Below are 17,059 nucleotides of genomic sequence, written 5' to 3'. Positions count from 1 at the left end.
GCTGGAGTGCAATGGCGCGATCTCGGCTCACCGCAACCTCCGCCTCCCGGGTTCAGGCAGTTCTCCTGCCTCAGCCTCCTGCTCACCATTTTTAAATCCATGCTAGCACTTTTCAGGAGCGCCTCCTCAAAGGCCTTACCACAGTTCCTCATTGCACTGGAAATTGTCTGCTTTCATACAATTGTACACAAGTTTTCTTGTGTTTAAAGGGACCGATTCATCTATTTCTGGGTGCTTTGTTCTCCAAAACATCGTGGTTAGAATCCAACCCCAGGGTTTATCCACTTCGTCCTCCTGCCCCAAGGAAGGACACCCTTGAGCCTACTCGGGAAACACACGTCACTGCCGTGTTATGAAGAGTGTCTGAAGGCAGCGTCACCATCTCCTGATAACATGCAACCATGTGTTTGAAGGTCAAGGGGTCGGAAGATTTTCTCTAAAGTCAAACCCAATGTCCTACTGCTGCGAAGACCTGAGGAAGTATGAGCAACCCCTGCTGAAGCTGAAGTGAGTTCGACTCCTGATTGGAGAATTCGCTTGCTCTGAGCCTTACTGTTCTCATCTGTGACGTGCAGGGGTGAGAGTCAGTCTTCCTGCCCCTGCCTTCGGGTTGTAGGGACGTGGGGTGTGCAGAAGCACACTGTAAGGCTTTTAAAGGGCGGTAGGAACGTGGCTCCAGTTACTCTCACGAAATGTTCCAAGGTGTCAGAAGACATTCAAGAGGGGCAGGTTGCGCAAAATGATGTCTTCAAACACAAGCAGGAGGAACCAGACCGGAGTTAGTGTGACCAGACATGTCACACCTTCCTGCCCAGCTTGGGAGTCACAGTGCAAGCGGGCCACCCACAAACCATGAACCAGTGACCTGCTCACTGGCATTTCGAGTTGACAGTAACCCCCCTCAGCCGCAGAGTGCCAGTGCAGGAGTGACTCTGGCCAGAGCAGGGAGGCCCGCGGGCTCTGTGACACAGAGCTTGCCCCGATCACGGAAACCACCTGTTCTGGATTTTCTGGACTTCTGGTGTCAAATATTCCAGTCTGTTGCGCCAATAAAGACACATGTGCCTGGCAGGGTCTGACGACTGGGGTTCAGGAAATACAGCTCCCGGAACCCCATTCTCGCAGCACCCTTTCGAATGGAAGAGGCATAAACAATCATAAATGAAAAACCCGCACTGGGGTCTCTGAAATCCCAATCCTGAAGTGTGGGGCTCTCACAGTGGCCACCCTGTCCAGGGGGTCGGAGGGTCGCCTGTTTCAGGGTTGAAGCTGGAATCCTTCCGAGCCTGTGACTGGCCAGGACTCTCTCCTGGGACCCCACACCAGAGCCCAAAGGGCAGGATCAGAAAGGAGGCTGACTTCCTTGCAGCACGGGCACAGCTGGTGGCTGGGCGCCCTCTAGTGGAAGATCATAAGAAGACAGCCTGGAGGGATGCAAAATGAAACTCACCAAGCAAGCCAAGTGAGTATTTCTCCTGAGTTTTCTTTCCCCTACTTCAGGATTGCCAGCACACATCTGCTTCCACGTTGACTGGCAGGCAGGCTTCAGTGCCTCCTCTGATCCAGTCTAGGGAACGACCTTCAATTCATAACAAATCACAGAAACCTTGGAAATGTTTCTGAACAGCAGCCCTCTCCACCTCCAAGAAAAACAATGAAGTTTGGTGTTTGGGCTGCCTTCCTCCCTTGATGTGTTTCACGCATGATTCTCCTGGCTCAGGGAGCTCTCAAGTTTGGGCATCAAATGCATGCACAGCCCTGTCAAGTAGGAGGTCTGAAAACCAAGACAAATAGTAGCTGTTCTTTTTTTAAATGACTCATTTCATTACCAAAGCATTTGGTCTTTTTATTAGTCTCTTTAAAATATAAAATCCATTGTGCAGCACACATCCATTTGAACAAACTAGATTCCAGGAATGCTTGGAGCAGATGCACACAGTCCTATTGTGTGGGCATGCACAGAAGAGGGCCTACGCTTAAAATTTGTAAAAATTGTAAACTAAAAATTGATATTTAGCCAGGCATGGTGGCTCATGCCTGTAATCCCAGGACTTTGGGAGACCAGGGTAGGTGTATTACCTGAAATCGGGAGATCGAGACCAGCCTGGCCAACATGATGAAACCCTGTCTCTACTAAAAATAAAAAAATTAACCAGAAATGATGGTGCATGAATCCCAGCCACTTGGGAGGCTGAGGCACGAGAATGGCTTGAACCCACAAGGTGGAGGTTGCAGTGAGCTGCGATCATACCACTGCACTCCAGCCTAGGCAACAGAGTGGGATTCTGACTTAAAAAAAAATTGACAATTTTTGTAAATGGAGTTATTTAAGCACCACACAAGGGTTATTATTGTTTATGATATACTCTTTGCAGTTAGTTTTTCTGTAGCTTTAGATACTGACAAAACCTATTAAATATCAAAACAGTATTTTAATGTGGATATTTAACAGGAATGTTGGATCAAGTATTATAAAATCAAAGAACATTAAGATGTAACATCTCTTACTCAGTTCCTCTGAGAACTGAGCGTCAAGCCAGACAGTTTACACACATAATCTCATTTAATTTTCCCAATGACTCCATGAAGTAGGTATTATTATTTCCATTCCATTGTTAAGAAAACTAAACAGAGACCTGAACAGGTATTCGTCCCTGTCTGGCTCACTCCACTTCCCTGCCGCCTGTGTCAGTGCCGCGAGTACTGGCAAGAATAACCCACTTCTAACGCACTTACACCGGAGGATGCTGACCGAATGAAAAGAATTTCAGACAAAAAGAATTTCAAAACAGAGAGGTTAAGTAAGTGCTTGAAAGGAAAATAATGTAGTATAAGGATTCCACAAAAGGCCTTTATACGGAGATGTTTTTAGAAAAGAAATGTGATTCTAAACAGTGTCTCCAATCTAATCACATGAATACATTTGAATACTTGAAGACCGAAATCAAACTGTGCACAAAACAGTGGTACATAATCCCAGAAAGATTTAAAATACAAATTTACCAAAATCACAGCTTTTGAACAACAGATTTGAAAACATAAATAGATACTCACTGCATAAAGACAACTTTGGCTCTTCCTCGGTGAGACCTTCGCACTTACCAAAACATTATAAATAATGTTAAAAAAAAAAACTTTCCAATGATTAACCTTAAACTTCACCTTTTCTAACATTAAATGCCTCCAATCTAAGAACCTGGCTGCTTGATCTGGAAAGAATTGAGTTAGCATTTATAAAGTGTCAGTGTAAACATCTTTTCAAGAGAAGTATATGATGATTTTAATTTGAGAAGCCAATTCAGCATTTATAAAAGGTAACTAAATCCGTCAGCATGTCTGTGCATTTTTCTTTTTGCATTAATGAGACTGAGCTTCATAATTTCTGAAGCATACAATTCAAATGGGTTCAGATTAATAATTATATATTAATTTTATATATTAATATGTTTATTGCAAGATAATTAAAGTAAGAAAACTTTATCCTCCAGGTTTCAAGAGCAGTGAAATTAGCAAGTTCATTTAGACCTGACTGTGATTGTTCCTCTCTCACCTTGGTGCCCCCTGCATCAAAGGGCCCAGAGAAGCAGAGGCTGTTGCTTCCGAGTCCCAGCCTAGCACAGTGTTAGGCAGGTGGTGGGTACTCACGAAATGTCCTTAACGGATCTGTGCTAGCAACTTCTAGGGCACAGGTGTGATCCCTAGAAAAGCTTCTATCTGCAATTTACCAAGGACGAACATATCTCTATTAAAAAAAAAACAAAAAACAAAACCTCCAAGCTTATTGCCACTTGGGCTTTTTATTCATAGTTCAAACTACTCAACCTACTAAAGGACTGGAAGTGCTTTCAGAACCAACCTACTCAGTTTGGCATCAAGGAGACAGACTCACAGAGGGGAGGGCATCCCTGAGACCCTCGCCCAGGCCTTCTGACTGCAAAATTGCTATTCCTCTCTTATGTCTGTGGAGCTGGGGCCTCATGGCTGCCCACATGACACAAAAAAAACAGCTACCTCAAGACAAACAACAGTATCTCTTCTCTGGCCACAGTGACCGGAGCCACCTGTGACATTCTCAGAGTGGGGCGGCCCAGGCAAACAGCAGCAATGCCGTGGGCCTTGCTTGATGCCATTGCAGGTGAGTTCGGAGTTCCTCCTCCTTGGCAGCTCGGAATGAGGAAGGGAGCTGGGAGGAACAGAAGGGACAAGTAAAAGGTGGACTCAAATGCAAGCAGAGGGAGATAGGTCTGTGCAGGTCCGTCATCAAGCCCTCCAATAAATACGGCCTTGTGATGTTGCATTGAGCCTCCCGTTTGGATTCCCAGCCCCATGAAGACAAGAGCCATTCTGGAGGAAGCCACGAAGAATTTCTTTATGCAGAAGCACTCCCTCAGTTTCTCACAAGAAGGATGAAAGACATGGTGCACTTTCTCAAAGAGCAGATGAACGGAAGCTTACATTTCCCTAAGAGGTCAATTTATCCCTGTTTATCTTTGTTTTAACAGAGGTGTTGCATCAAAAGCAAAGGTTTCTAGAAGCAACAAGGTAGCTGTCCAAAGTCCTGGCTAGTTAATTCATCAGATCAGCCCTCAGACATGGGTGCTTCAGATACGTGGGTTCTGCCTTAGAAGACAGAGATTTCCAATCAAAATGTGTAATTAGTGGCTAAACAAGATATGCATAGGGCTAGGCCACTGTAAATGCTACAGGAATGTCCAGTGAAGGTCAGAAGCTTGCTGAATCCAAACTAGATTCCTGTCAGGCCACACTAGATCCAGAAACATTTTCTTATCCAGAAAACCTTAGTAGCTTGGATTGCCGAAGTGATTCAAGTGAGGCCTCTGCTCTATCAATGAAATATAAAAGTTAGATAGAGCTAATTAATAGCATAACGCATCACTTAAATTACCTTTCAAGCATTCTCAATTACCTTAGAAGGAGCAATTGACAATCATTTGGTACCTGAGATATGAATCGACTTTCTCTAATTCATTAAAGCAGATCCCCCAGAGCCCTGGTCAGACCATACTTTGATAACCTAGTTTAAGTTATGGAAACGATTTGTACCTGAAAGAAATAGAGTGGAATTGCCTCAGAAATCCCCTTCCATGTAGTCTGCCATTGTAATTTTTTTATTATAGCATTTCTATCTTACAGGAAAAGATACCTGCATTATACGCAGCAGTGTTCTCCTGGGCAGACCCCTTGCTTCCCCGGGACTCAGTTGGCCCCTCTGTAACAAGAGGGACCTCATCACCTCTGAAGTTCATTATCGCTCTGAGGGTGCCTGGTTCCCCATTGCTGAATCAAAGCAGCCACTGCATTGGAGCAAAAATGTTGATACAATTGTCAAAAATCTCTTATGTCAAAACCTCGAAACGTCAAAAATGTCTTAAGCAAATCAGTTTCTCCAAAGAAAACAAATCTCTATTTCCGTCTTGGTTTCCTGGCCTGACTGCCTGGCTGAGTGGAGAGAGTGAGCAAAGAAGGGGACTGGGGTCTCCTTAATCTGAATGCTCGTTTTTCCCCTCAGCTTCTCTTGACGCTCAGTGCAGCTCTTCAAACTGCCCACCATGGCCTGTGTCCCAGAGCCCAGAAACTCTCTGCGTCAATTTCTGTAGGGCACTGATTGCCATCCCAGGTCCCCTGCCACCACCAGCCCACACTTACACCCTTTCCCCCAAGATCTCCTGCCAATTCAGGAGAAGGGCTATTAGTCGGCTGCGGATGGCTGGGGATGTCTTAATGTGCCCATTTTAAGACTTTCAGTTAATCCCCTTGTTTTCAGTTGCACCCAACACTCGGCATTCTCTCTGTGAGTGTGCAGCATTCAGAAGCTTACCATTGTGGACAGCGTTCCCCCGCAAAGCCTCTGAGTTCCAGCTGTATCCAGTTTGCCGGGTCAATTGCAGTCATGCCTCCCCTCGGTACTGTTGACGTCTCCCCCACCGCTCACCTGTATGGTCTCTCCACTGGCACTGGAGCGGGGGACGGGAAGGGTGCAGACGCGTCCGGGGTGGAATCTTGCTTCCTTTAACCCGATGTCTCCAGGGTGGAATTCCTTAGGCCGTTTGACCCTTGCCTCTCTTCCCATTTTCCCCTCCTTGCCTTTTGCCAAGACCCAGAGTGACTCCAGCACCTGCTCTCTTCCTCTCACAGCCTCCTCCCTCCCTGAGAGGCCTCCCTTAAGATCAGTCCCTGGAGATCTGTGGGCTCTGGCCTGGGAGAGAAGCCCTCTCTGCGTTTTGGGATTGCCACAGCTGTGGAAGAGAAGGAACGTTCCAACTCCCCGGCTGCACTGACAAAGCTCTTCAAACGCTGTCCTGACCGTAAGGGGGGCCTCTCTGTCTCCCTCCCTCCCTCACTTCCTTCCTTTCTTCCTTCCTTCCTTCCTTTCTGCCTTCCTGCCTTCCTTCGTTTTAAATATAAAATGTTTCGTGTACAGAAAGTGTACAAAACCTTTTTTTTTTTTTTTTTGAATCAGGGTCTCACTGTGTCACCCAGGCTGCAGGCTGGAACGCCTAGGTTCAAGCAATCTTCCCGCCTCAGCCTCATGAGTAGCTAGGGCTACAGGCATGTGCTACCATGCTCTGCTGATTTTCGTATTTTCCATAGAGATGGGGTCTCCAGGCTGGCCTCCATCTCCTGGCCTCGAGTGATCCTCCCACCTCAGCCTCCCAAAGTGCTGGGATTACAGGCATGAGCCACCACGCTTGGCCTCCAAATTTATAGCTAAAGCCCATCCTTCTCCTTCCTCATTCCTCTCACCCTCTCTTCCTAGAAATAATTATTTTCTAGAGTTGGCGTGTATAATTCTCATATATGCCTCATGGATTATGTGCTCACATTTACATGATCTATATCCTTTTGCAACTTGTTCTTTTCACCCAAAACTTGAGAGTTCATTTCTTATAGCTGCTATTTTCATATTCTTTTGCATGTTTTAAAATCTGCTGCTGATGGCTAATTTCCACATTTTTTTATTTTATTTAAAGTGTTGCGGTAAACATCCTGGTATCCTTATTTCTCTTTATGCTTAGATTGCAGGAGAGTTCCCTGAGCTGGATATCTGGAGTGGAACTGCTGTGTTTGTATGCATGCGTTCAGCTGGGGTAGGCCTTGCCAGCTTGGTTTCTCAAGTGATTCTGCACCCCATCAGCAGGGTTTTACTGTGTGCGTCTCATCGCATCCTGTGAAACATCAGCTGTTCTCAAACTTCCCTTCGTGCCAATCTGACAGATGTAAAAGGGAAGCTCAGTTTCACTTTGCATGTCAATGAGTAATTTCCAGTCTTCCTATTCTGTGAATTGTCTGTTCATAGCATTTGCCCATTTTTCTATTGAGTTGTTTTTTCATATTGAGTTAAAGGAGGTCTTCATATATTTCAGATAATAACCCTTTGGCTGTTATATTGGTTGCAAATATTCCCTCCAAGTTTGTGGCTTGGCATTTAACTTTTTAATGGTCTTTTCTCTCATAGAAAGTTCTAGCTTCTCAAGAGTGTAAGAATATTCTCTTATATTGTCTTCTGTACGTTTTAAAGAATTGCTTTGCGTTTGGGGTTTTACATAACTGATATTTATTTTCGTGTGGCGTACGAGGCAGAAATCCAATTGTTTCTCATCTGAAGAAAACAATTTCCTGAGCAGTAGCTGTCTATCCTTGCTGACTGCAAATTTTTTTATTGAGGTATAAATTTCACATTAACAAGTAACCATTTAAAATTGTACAGTTCAGCAGTATTTAGAGCATTCACAATGCCATGAAACCACTATCTCTAGTTCCACAACTTTTTCATCCTAAAAGAACACCCCCTTTTTTCTTCCATGGTAATCACTGCCTTACTTTTTTAAGTTCCGGGGCACATGTGCAGGATGGGCAGGTTTGTTACACAGGTGAACATGTGCCATGATGGTTTGCTGCACCTGTCAACCCATCACCTAGGTATTAAGCCCAGCATGTGTTCACTCTTTTCCCTAATGCTCTCTCCGCCCCTATTCTTCCCCTACAGGCTCCGATGTGTGCCATTCCTCCCTGTGTACATGTGTTCTTATTGTTCAGCTCCCACTTATAAGTGAGAACATGCAAACACCCCATATCTTTTGAGAAATCACTCCCTCTCTCCCAGCCCCTAGCAACCAGGAATCTGCTCTTTGTCTGTATAGTTTGCCTATTTTGGATATTTCATATAAAAGGAATCGTGTAAGATGTGACCTTTTGATCACAACTTCTTTCACTTCGCATAATGTCCTGGAGGTTTATCTATCTTATAGCATATTGCTTTTCATAGCTGAATCATACCCAACTGTCTGTCTGTACCACAATTTATCCCTTCATGTCTTCATATACATATGTGTTATTTCTTCCTTTTGGCTCTTAATACTGCTATGCTTAACTGAAATTTAATGTCACCTTTTAGGATAAATTAATTACAATATATAAAGTGCATGGAACACTGCCTAAAACTTACATAGCAGAAATCATGTAAGCTATAGTTACTATTCTTATTCTATATTTCCTTATTTTCATGGGTCTGTCCTTATTCTCTTTTGTTCCATTTCTCTTCTAATCTATTTCTCTGAAAATATCACATCGTTTCACTTACTATACTTTTTTAGTACATTTTAAAATCTGGGAGGATAACACATGTCTCTCACTCGATCTCATTCCTTAAAGTTATTTGATAATTCTTGGCCTTTTAGTCTTCCACATGAATTTTTGAAACAGCCTGTCAAGGTCTATGAAAAATATTAATAGGATGTTGATTAAAATTGTATTGAATTTATAAATTTGAATATGATTACTTTTTAATAAGTCTTACCATTCATGAACATTATATCACTTTCTGTGTATTTAAGAAAATTTAAACTTTATTTCAATATAATTTTATAATTTTCTTTAAAAATGTCTTGCAAAGTTTTGATGAACTTCTTCCTGTGCACCCTTGTTGCTACTTTAAATTATATTTTAACTCTAAAGTTTATCAATTTCTTTGTTGCCATTGATTTCTATATTTCATTCCGTTTCCTGAAGGACATCCCTTAGTTTTTAAAGAAAGAATTTGAGATTAGAAAGCTTTCTCTTCTTTATTATGAAAACGGGATTATTTAACCCTCATTCTTGAAAGATAATGTAGCTGATTAAAGTCAACTACGTAGACAGCAGGTTTTCTCTCAGCAATTTGTGGCTATCCTCTTGTTCCCTGGGGGCTATTGTTAAGAACTCTTCTTTTGGCCTAATTGTTGACCCTTTGTCAGTAATTTCTGTTCGTTTTAGTTGTTTTTCAGTTTTTCTCTTTGTGATTGCTATGTGATAGTTTCTATCCAGTGTCTCTTAGGTTTACATTTGTTTTTTTTTTTCTGTTCTAGGTTCACTTTGTTTCTTGCATCTATCAAATCATATCTTTCGGAATCATACCAGCCATTTTCTCTGTAAAAGGACTTGGATTAGCGTTCAATACACTCATCTATGCTTCATGTCACTTAACTTCTCTTTCATATTTCCATCTCTGTCTGTGCTGTGTTCCAGGAAATGTATTCATAAGTTCTACTGTTCTAGTCCATTAATCGTTTCTTCAGCTATGTCTAATGTACTTTGTGGCTGTCCATTGATTGTTTTTTATTTTTTTTGAGACACAGTCTTGCTCTGTCGCCAGGCTGGAGTGCAGTGACATGATCTCAGCTCATTGTAATCTCCGCCTCCCGGGTTCAAGTGATTCTCCTGCCTCAGCCTCCAGAGTAGCTGGGACTACAGGTGCACACCACCACGCCCAGCTAATTTTTGCATTTTCAGTAGAGACAGGGTTTCACCCTGTTGGCCAGGATGGTCTCGATCTCTTGACCTCATGTTTCACCCACTTTGGCCTCCCAAAGTGTTGGATTTACAGGCGTGAGCCACCACGCCTGGCTTTGACTTTTTATTTTAATGATTTTTTAATTTCTAAAAAATCTACTTGGTTGTTTACCCTTCCTGTTAGCAAAAATGGTAAAAAGAATAAACAATATTCTTAAGCTACAAGATTAATAAATTACAATAATGGAAAAATTTTACTTTACAAAAGTAATTGCTTTAATAGGCTGGGATACTTACTACTACTAGTCAAGTAGCAGAAAATATGGAATTGTCAAAGCACTAATCTGCCTTAGTTGGTTCCTGGAACATTCCTACAGATCAGTGCACCATATCGTAAGAGGAACCTGGATGCACTTGTTTAAGGAATGCCACCAGGGTTATGGGATGACTTGAAGTTTTGTCTCATTAGGGATGGTTTAGGTAGACTAAGATAAGAACTTGAAAATAAAACTTACATGCTTGCTGGATAAACGGTAGAGCATGGGGCCAGCCTTCAATTCTACTAGGTAGTGCTCCCATAGCTAGTCTTTCATATACAGAAAGACTCATTCTCATTCTGATGGCCCTAAGGATTTGGGCTCAATGGATGGAAGCCATGAGAAATAAATCTATGCTGAATATAAAGATCTTCCAACCATTAACTAGTCTATGAGTAAGTACAACTAAAAAAAGGCCCCCAAGTGAATTATTTTTTGCCAAAAAAAATGATTAAAAATAATCCATTCCACACAAAATAAGCATCATTAGTGCGTCTGAAAGAGCTGCACTGTAATTCGGTGGCAACTGAGCATTAATTTTAGGTAGTGTGGGAAATACATTCTTATTCACCAGTCTAAGTCATGGGTACTCAGTCTTACAAAACAGTGTTTTCAATGGTATCCATTTACCATCTGGATTGTAATACTAGTCTTGCAAAATTTCTATTCTGTTCACTTGAGGCCAACTCAAAAGGAGAGCTTTCCAGGTCTCTCCATTTTAACTACAGGAATCTTTTCCACAAGAAAGCAGTTGTTTCCTGCTGCCAATAATTCCAGATATATTCAAATGTCCCATAGACCTTACAACTATTCCAGAATTCCTCAGGAGTATAACTTCCTTATCTTGACATAAAGAAAAAAAAATCTATTTACTTCAGTAACACAGTGATAAATTATTCAACTGACTGCACAGTCCAAGAAATCTTTACTGAAAAAGTTAAGAATGCTGTTAATCCTCTAGTTCATGCCCTATTTTTTTTTTCATTTTTACTATTTTTGAGAGCATGAATCACTGTGAATTGAATGAAGTGGGAAGATTTGATCAGAAGTGTCAAAGTAGGTTAAGCCTCTCTAACAGTACTCCACAGGGAAAGGAAATGTGCCCTGTTCCAGAGTGGCTGCTTAATTTAAACCATCAATAAGTGCTTGCTTAACTAATTTGCAGCAGCATCCTCTGGTGAAGCTAAAATCTTATAGCTTCCATTCAAATTGCAATCTTCGAACACCTGCTCATTTGTTACATTACTACTCTATAATGTCATGTGCCATGCTCAAAAATATCATTTCTACTTTGGCAGGTCCCTAGCCAGTTACGACAAAGGATGTATCTTGGGCATGGTTTTTCTGCTCCTGACATCAGCAGAACTCCTATAATGGCTTATAGTGGAACCACACGCATTTGATTTTTAGTTTCGATTGTGCTGTAGAAATAGAGGCAAGTTTTATGTCCCATATTCAAAATTTCCTTTGTACACCTCAAGTGCTACATATGCTAGTCAACTGTCACAATAATATTAGACCATATGTAAGAATTCTCCAGGAAAACAAATGTTTAATTAAGGGCTGGCTTAGCTTTGGGTGTTACTATGAAAAATGCCATATCACAGTTAGACCTAAAACATAGATAGGGAGAGAATGAGTAAAATTTGGGGTTGAGAAAAAGAAATCCAAGAGGCCAACACTGGCTGCATTCACTCAACACCGGTGTAAGTGTCCTTGTTTTTAGGAAGAAGTACAGGTAGAAAGGGATGCTGGTGATGCTGGATCCTAATTTCAGTTCCTATCTCACCACAGGACTTTGGGTAAGCCATTTGATATCTGTTTGTCCCATCTGTAAGATCAATTATACGAAATCATATAGAGATCAATAAACGTTTCTGTAAAGGGTCTAACGGTAAATTTTTTAGGCTTTGTTGGCCATTTTGTCTTTGTCACAATTACCCAACTCTGCCACTGTAGTGGCAAAACCAGCCATAACCACTGCAAATAAATGAGTGCAGTTGTTCCAATAAAACTTTGTAAGAACAGATGATTTGGCCTGTAGGTTGTAGTTTGCCAAGCAATAGTATAGTATCTATTTAATAAAAATACCTTAATATTTAAAGAAGTGCCATAAGAAAAGATAAAATGATGCATAGAGAAAGAAGACTTAAAATGACGGCGAAAGAGAAAAGTGGTTTAAGAGAAAAACTGGTATCACAAGGTAAATGATTTCTACAAAAACAAAACCCAAACAGCAAGAACTGAAATATACTCTTGGTGAAAATTATTTACCAAGGCATTGAAACCGCTTGAGGCATTGCAGTCAGTTTCTGGGGAAGTTGCTTGATCTTTCTTCAGGTTTAAAAGAATTAATGCTAAAGAACTAAATCTTCTTTGTGAAGTGTTATCATCTCAGTGGATAGAAGATCATGCTGGTATATATATTTCATTACTATTCTTTTTCCCACTAGAGGTCAATTTTTAAAATCGTTTCATCCAGCAGATGATATTTAATGTACACAAGGGATAAAAATCAATGATGTGCTTATGTTTCCTATTTTTTCTCAAGTGTCATCTTTCTGATGTACAATCATGTGGCAACATATATGTTAACACCAATTACTCTGAATTCTTTATCAAAACAATTTGCCAGCACTTGTAAAACGAAACATTGGTATGATCTGAAGAGGGAAGAAAATTCTATTGTTTCTTAGAGTTTCTCCTATAGTCTATGATTTTTCTAAAATTTGAGAAGCAAATTTAATAAATTGAGAAGTTTGAGGGCATACAGCTCTACAATCTCTTATCTAAAACCTTTGGTCCAGATGTGTTTCAGAATTCAGAAATTCACATTTAAGAAAGGCAGTGTGTGCTGGGCACAGTGGCTCACACCTGTAATCCCAGAACTTTGGGAGGCCGAGGTGGGTGGATCACGAGGTCAGGAGTTCAAGACAAGCCTGGCCAACATGGTAAAACCCCATCTCTACTGAAAAAACAAAAATAAGCCGGGCATGGTGGTGTGTACCTGTAGTCCCAGGTACTCAGGAGGCTGAGGAAGGAGAATCACTTGAACCCGGGAAGTGGAGGTTGCAGTGAGCCAAGATTATGCTACCGCACTCCAGCCTAGGAGACAGAGCAAGACTCTGTCTCTAATTAAAAAAAATAAAATAAAAAAGAAGGGCAATGCAACATCATTCATATACCACATCACATACAGCTTGTATACCTCCAAGGAAATCTGCAGCAGCACTCCATAAAAAAATTAAGTACTTTTGCTACAGCCAAATTAATTACACCAAATAAAAAAAAAAGACCGTGAATAGCTTCATGTCAATTCAGTTCAGATTTTGCTGCCAAATGTCTTTGTTTCAAACTTTTGCAAAATCTTTGGGTTTTCAGAGCTTTTTGAATTTTTGAAGAAGTCTGTGGCTTGTAAAAACAAAACAGAAAAGTCTTTCTGACGACTTTTCACCTCAAAGAGACCCACAGTTGACTGTCTGTATACATATATATTTAATATACTTAAAACTGAAGATACTTTCAAGCATGGATTCAAGAACAATAAGCCTCAATTTTTCCACTAGCAGCACAATTACCAAGTGAAATGTGCTCCCTCAGCTCAAGTCTCCATTTCTTTTTAGAGCCAACACACATGGCACAGAACCCACTTTCACCAGTACTCATGGTCATTCTGACAGTGATTCTCAACCACAAGGGCTTGTCCCTAGAGGACAACTGACCCTATAATGAGCAATCTTCTATTTTCTGAGAACCTTTGGGTTTTCTCTGCAATAAAAAGATGATTCTTCTAGCTCTGGCAATAATGGCAAATCAATATTAACTGACATTGAGATCTGCAGAGCTCTTTAAGAATTTGATCATTTTAAGTCCAGAGCATTAATTTTTAGTTCTGGCTATACATTAGAAATACACACAGAACATTGTTAAAAATAGATATCCAGGCAGCACCAGATCAATATACTTAGAAACCCAAAACACCAAAAAGATAATAGTGTCCTCCTTCATGCAAAATTCAAAATAAAAACAATATTCAATCATAAAACACATGGAAGGAAGTCCACCCTGGATGGAATTTTTCTTATGAAGCCTGGGTACACTCTTTTTATTCTTTTTTTTTTTTTTTTTTTTTAAATGCCCCTGCTTTGCTACAGCCCTCAGCATGAACTTATTCTTCCTACTGGATAATCCAGCACTGGGTGAGCCTTCCAGACTTGTAGTCTGAGCCCCAAGTGGAAGAGGGAGGAGAAAGGCAGTATGGTAGAACATCCCAGACAGCCATGCAGTCTAACAAAGGTTCTGCAAGGCCACGGTAGAGTTTTCAAGCCAAATACGGCTGTCAGAGGACTTCCGTGTCTTCTAGAATTTGTAAACTAAGTTTATCTTAGTATAATTGCCACACTCAGCCAATGGCTGAGAGAAACCACAGAAGGCAATGCAAATACTGCAATGGATTTCAAAGTGCAGCTGGGCCCCCAGGTCAACTGCATTCTCTGCAATCCCCACTGTATTGGAGGTGTGTGCCACAGATCTCCAGTATGATGAAGGGGCTCAGTACCCCTGAGAAAAAGCTTATCTGACTAGCATCTTGTAAAGTCCTCTGTAACTGTTAATATAACTTCTCCCTATTATAGGATTTGAAGACGAAAAGGGAAAGACAAAAAGTAAAGCAAATGTTACTTGAATAATACAAACCCACAAAGTTTTTACACCTGTAAACAATGTGCCAAATGTTTTATTTCTCTCATATGCAAGTAACTGACTCTCAAAGCATTAAAAAAAAAATTATTACACTTTACCAATGAAATTATTTCTGTCCCTGGAGATTAAATAAAAATGTTACAAATAGTATCAGTATAATATAATTTCTTAAATATATAGGACACTGTCAACAGCTTGATTCATATGAAAATATAATCGGATATCTCAAATGCCTAATTGTTTTAAAAATACAAAATACAATAACATTTGCTATGAAATCGCTTATAATGATCCCTTTAATAAATTGCAATTAACCACTAATATAGAAATTCAATTTAAGCTGTAAGTTTTATATATATACTTTACAGAAAAAAATAATTTTGAAAAAGTTATGACAAGCAGAGATCAAACATTTAGGGCATTAGTTACTGCATTCTCTTTTTAGAATGTCTATTAAATCACACTAGGAAAATTCAAAGTTTTATGACCAGGCCTTAAAAAACATGAATGATGATGACAGAACCACCACCACCATAAACAAAAATAGAGCAGAGGGTGTCCACATCCTCATGAATTCAGTGATTTGAAATAAATGTTGCTGTGTTAAACATTAGGAGCAAATCTTCAGGTTCGGCCAAAAAACTTAAATATTTTTCAGTATTTTTTAAAGTTTTAATAGTGTACCTCTGATCAAGGATGCAGAAATGACAAAAAAAAAAATACTGTACTGAACTGATTCTCACAAGCCTGCTCCCTCAAGAAACACAGTGTCATTATATACGGCTTATTTATATATAAAACAACCAGAGAATTTTCATTCTTCTTAAAAAGTATTTAAAATACATTCTAGGTATGCATTAGGACTAAATGTTAATTTGTGATGTCCGTAAAGTATTTCAACCTGTAAGAAACAATTTCTGGGAATATAAAAATATTCAATTTTACATATTTCAGAGTCTTGAAAAACTTTAAAGTGCAATATTTCATGTATCAGCAAATAATTATGCCATATAAGCTCATCTTGAAAGAGCACGTAAATAGCTTCCAAATTTTTATGAATGCTACATTAAAGAGGGCAGAGTGTAGATATTTTAAGGTTTGATTGTCCACAATTTTTATTATTAGAGTACAAGGAGAAAAAATAAGCACCAATGTAAAATATGCTTTATTAGAGGGAAAACAGTGCTTTCATGAAAAGAAAATAGCAAACATGTCATTTCTTCCTTTAGTGGGTTTTCTTCATTCAATTACCTGGCTTACCAAAAATGTTAACTCAGTTCAATTACTGAACAAATTACTCTTCAACAAAATGTCAGGGTCCAACATTTGTCCAAGGGTTAAAACCCTTCAGCCAGGCGCAGTGGCTAGCGCCTATAATCCCAGCATTTTGGGAGGCCAAAGTGGGTGGATCACGAGGTCAGTTTGAGACCGCCTGACCAACATGGTGAAACCAAACTCTACTAAAAATACAAAAAATATTAGCTGGGCATGGCAGCGCACGCCTGTAATCCCAGCTACTCAGGAGGCTGAGGCAGGAGAATTGCTTGAACCCAGGAGGCAAAGGTTGCAGTAAGCCGAGATTGCACCACTGCACTCCAGCCTGGAGACAGAGCAAGATTCCATCTCAAAAAAAAAAAAAAAAAAAAAAAAAAAACCTTTCAAAGAACACTAGTCATTCTAAACTCCTTTCCTATTCTTCAGTAAGGCTTAAATTAAATATAAGCCTATTGACCTTTGTGTCACAATTTTAACATTAATGAAAATTTCATTCTAAGTTTGAAGCGATGTTTCTTCAAGGGTCTGGCCCATTTGGGCGGCAGTGCTCAAGTGGACTGTTATCACATACATGGTCACAAAGTTAGAGTAAAAACTAAAAGGGGAAAAAAGTAGAAAACCCATATTAGTTATTATAGAAAAATAAAACTAAAAGATGGCTTGAAAATTGTCTTTAGCAAGATAAAGCAGATTTATAGACCAGACCAGTGAGTGTTTTTTCTCCCTGTTGGAGCCCCTGGGATCTGTGATTAAGACGGCATTTGGGGTTTGAGAAGTCTCACTGATGACTGCTTCACCAATTTTTGCTGCTGTCTCGTTGACTGTGCATCCTCAATGGCATTATATGCTCTCTGTAAAGTAAAATACTTATTATGAATTGTAAAGACAAGTATAGGCTCATTTGGTTGAAGGGAAAGCTAAGAAAGCAAGAGCTGAAGCTCTCCTAACAGGTCTAATAGCTAAGGACCAAGGATACA

At 40.2% G+C, this 17,059-nt stretch overlaps 1 protein-coding gene across 5 annotated transcripts in view; it reads right to left on the bottom strand.

Annotated features, from left to right (window-relative positions):
* Positions 1-14,823: 14,823 nt before the first annotated feature.
* The window catches only part of VPS13C (vacuolar protein sorting 13 homolog C), a 197,652-nt gene continuing 195,416 nt past the window's right edge, over positions 14,824-17,059 (bottom strand). For all 5 annotated transcript variants that reach the window (XM_032297272.1, XM_032297269.1, XM_032297270.1 and 2 more), the window contains one exon: positions 14,824-16,933. In XM_032297272.1, coding sequence (XP_032153163.1) covers positions 16,832-16,933 — 102 coding nt within the window. In that variant the 3' untranslated portion in view covers positions 14,824-16,831. The remainder of the gene's footprint in view (positions 16,934-17,059) is intronic.

Source organism: Sapajus apella, unplaced genomic scaffold, assembly GCF_009761245.1.
Source record: "Sapajus apella isolate SASKATOON/1434 unplaced genomic scaffold, GSC_monkey_1.0 scaffold37, whole genome shotgun sequence".
Taxonomy (NCBI): Eukaryota; Metazoa; Chordata; class Mammalia; order Primates; family Cebidae; genus Sapajus; species Sapajus apella.
Note: the sequence above shows the minus strand (reverse complement) of the source record. Positions and strands in the feature narration are given on the sequence as shown.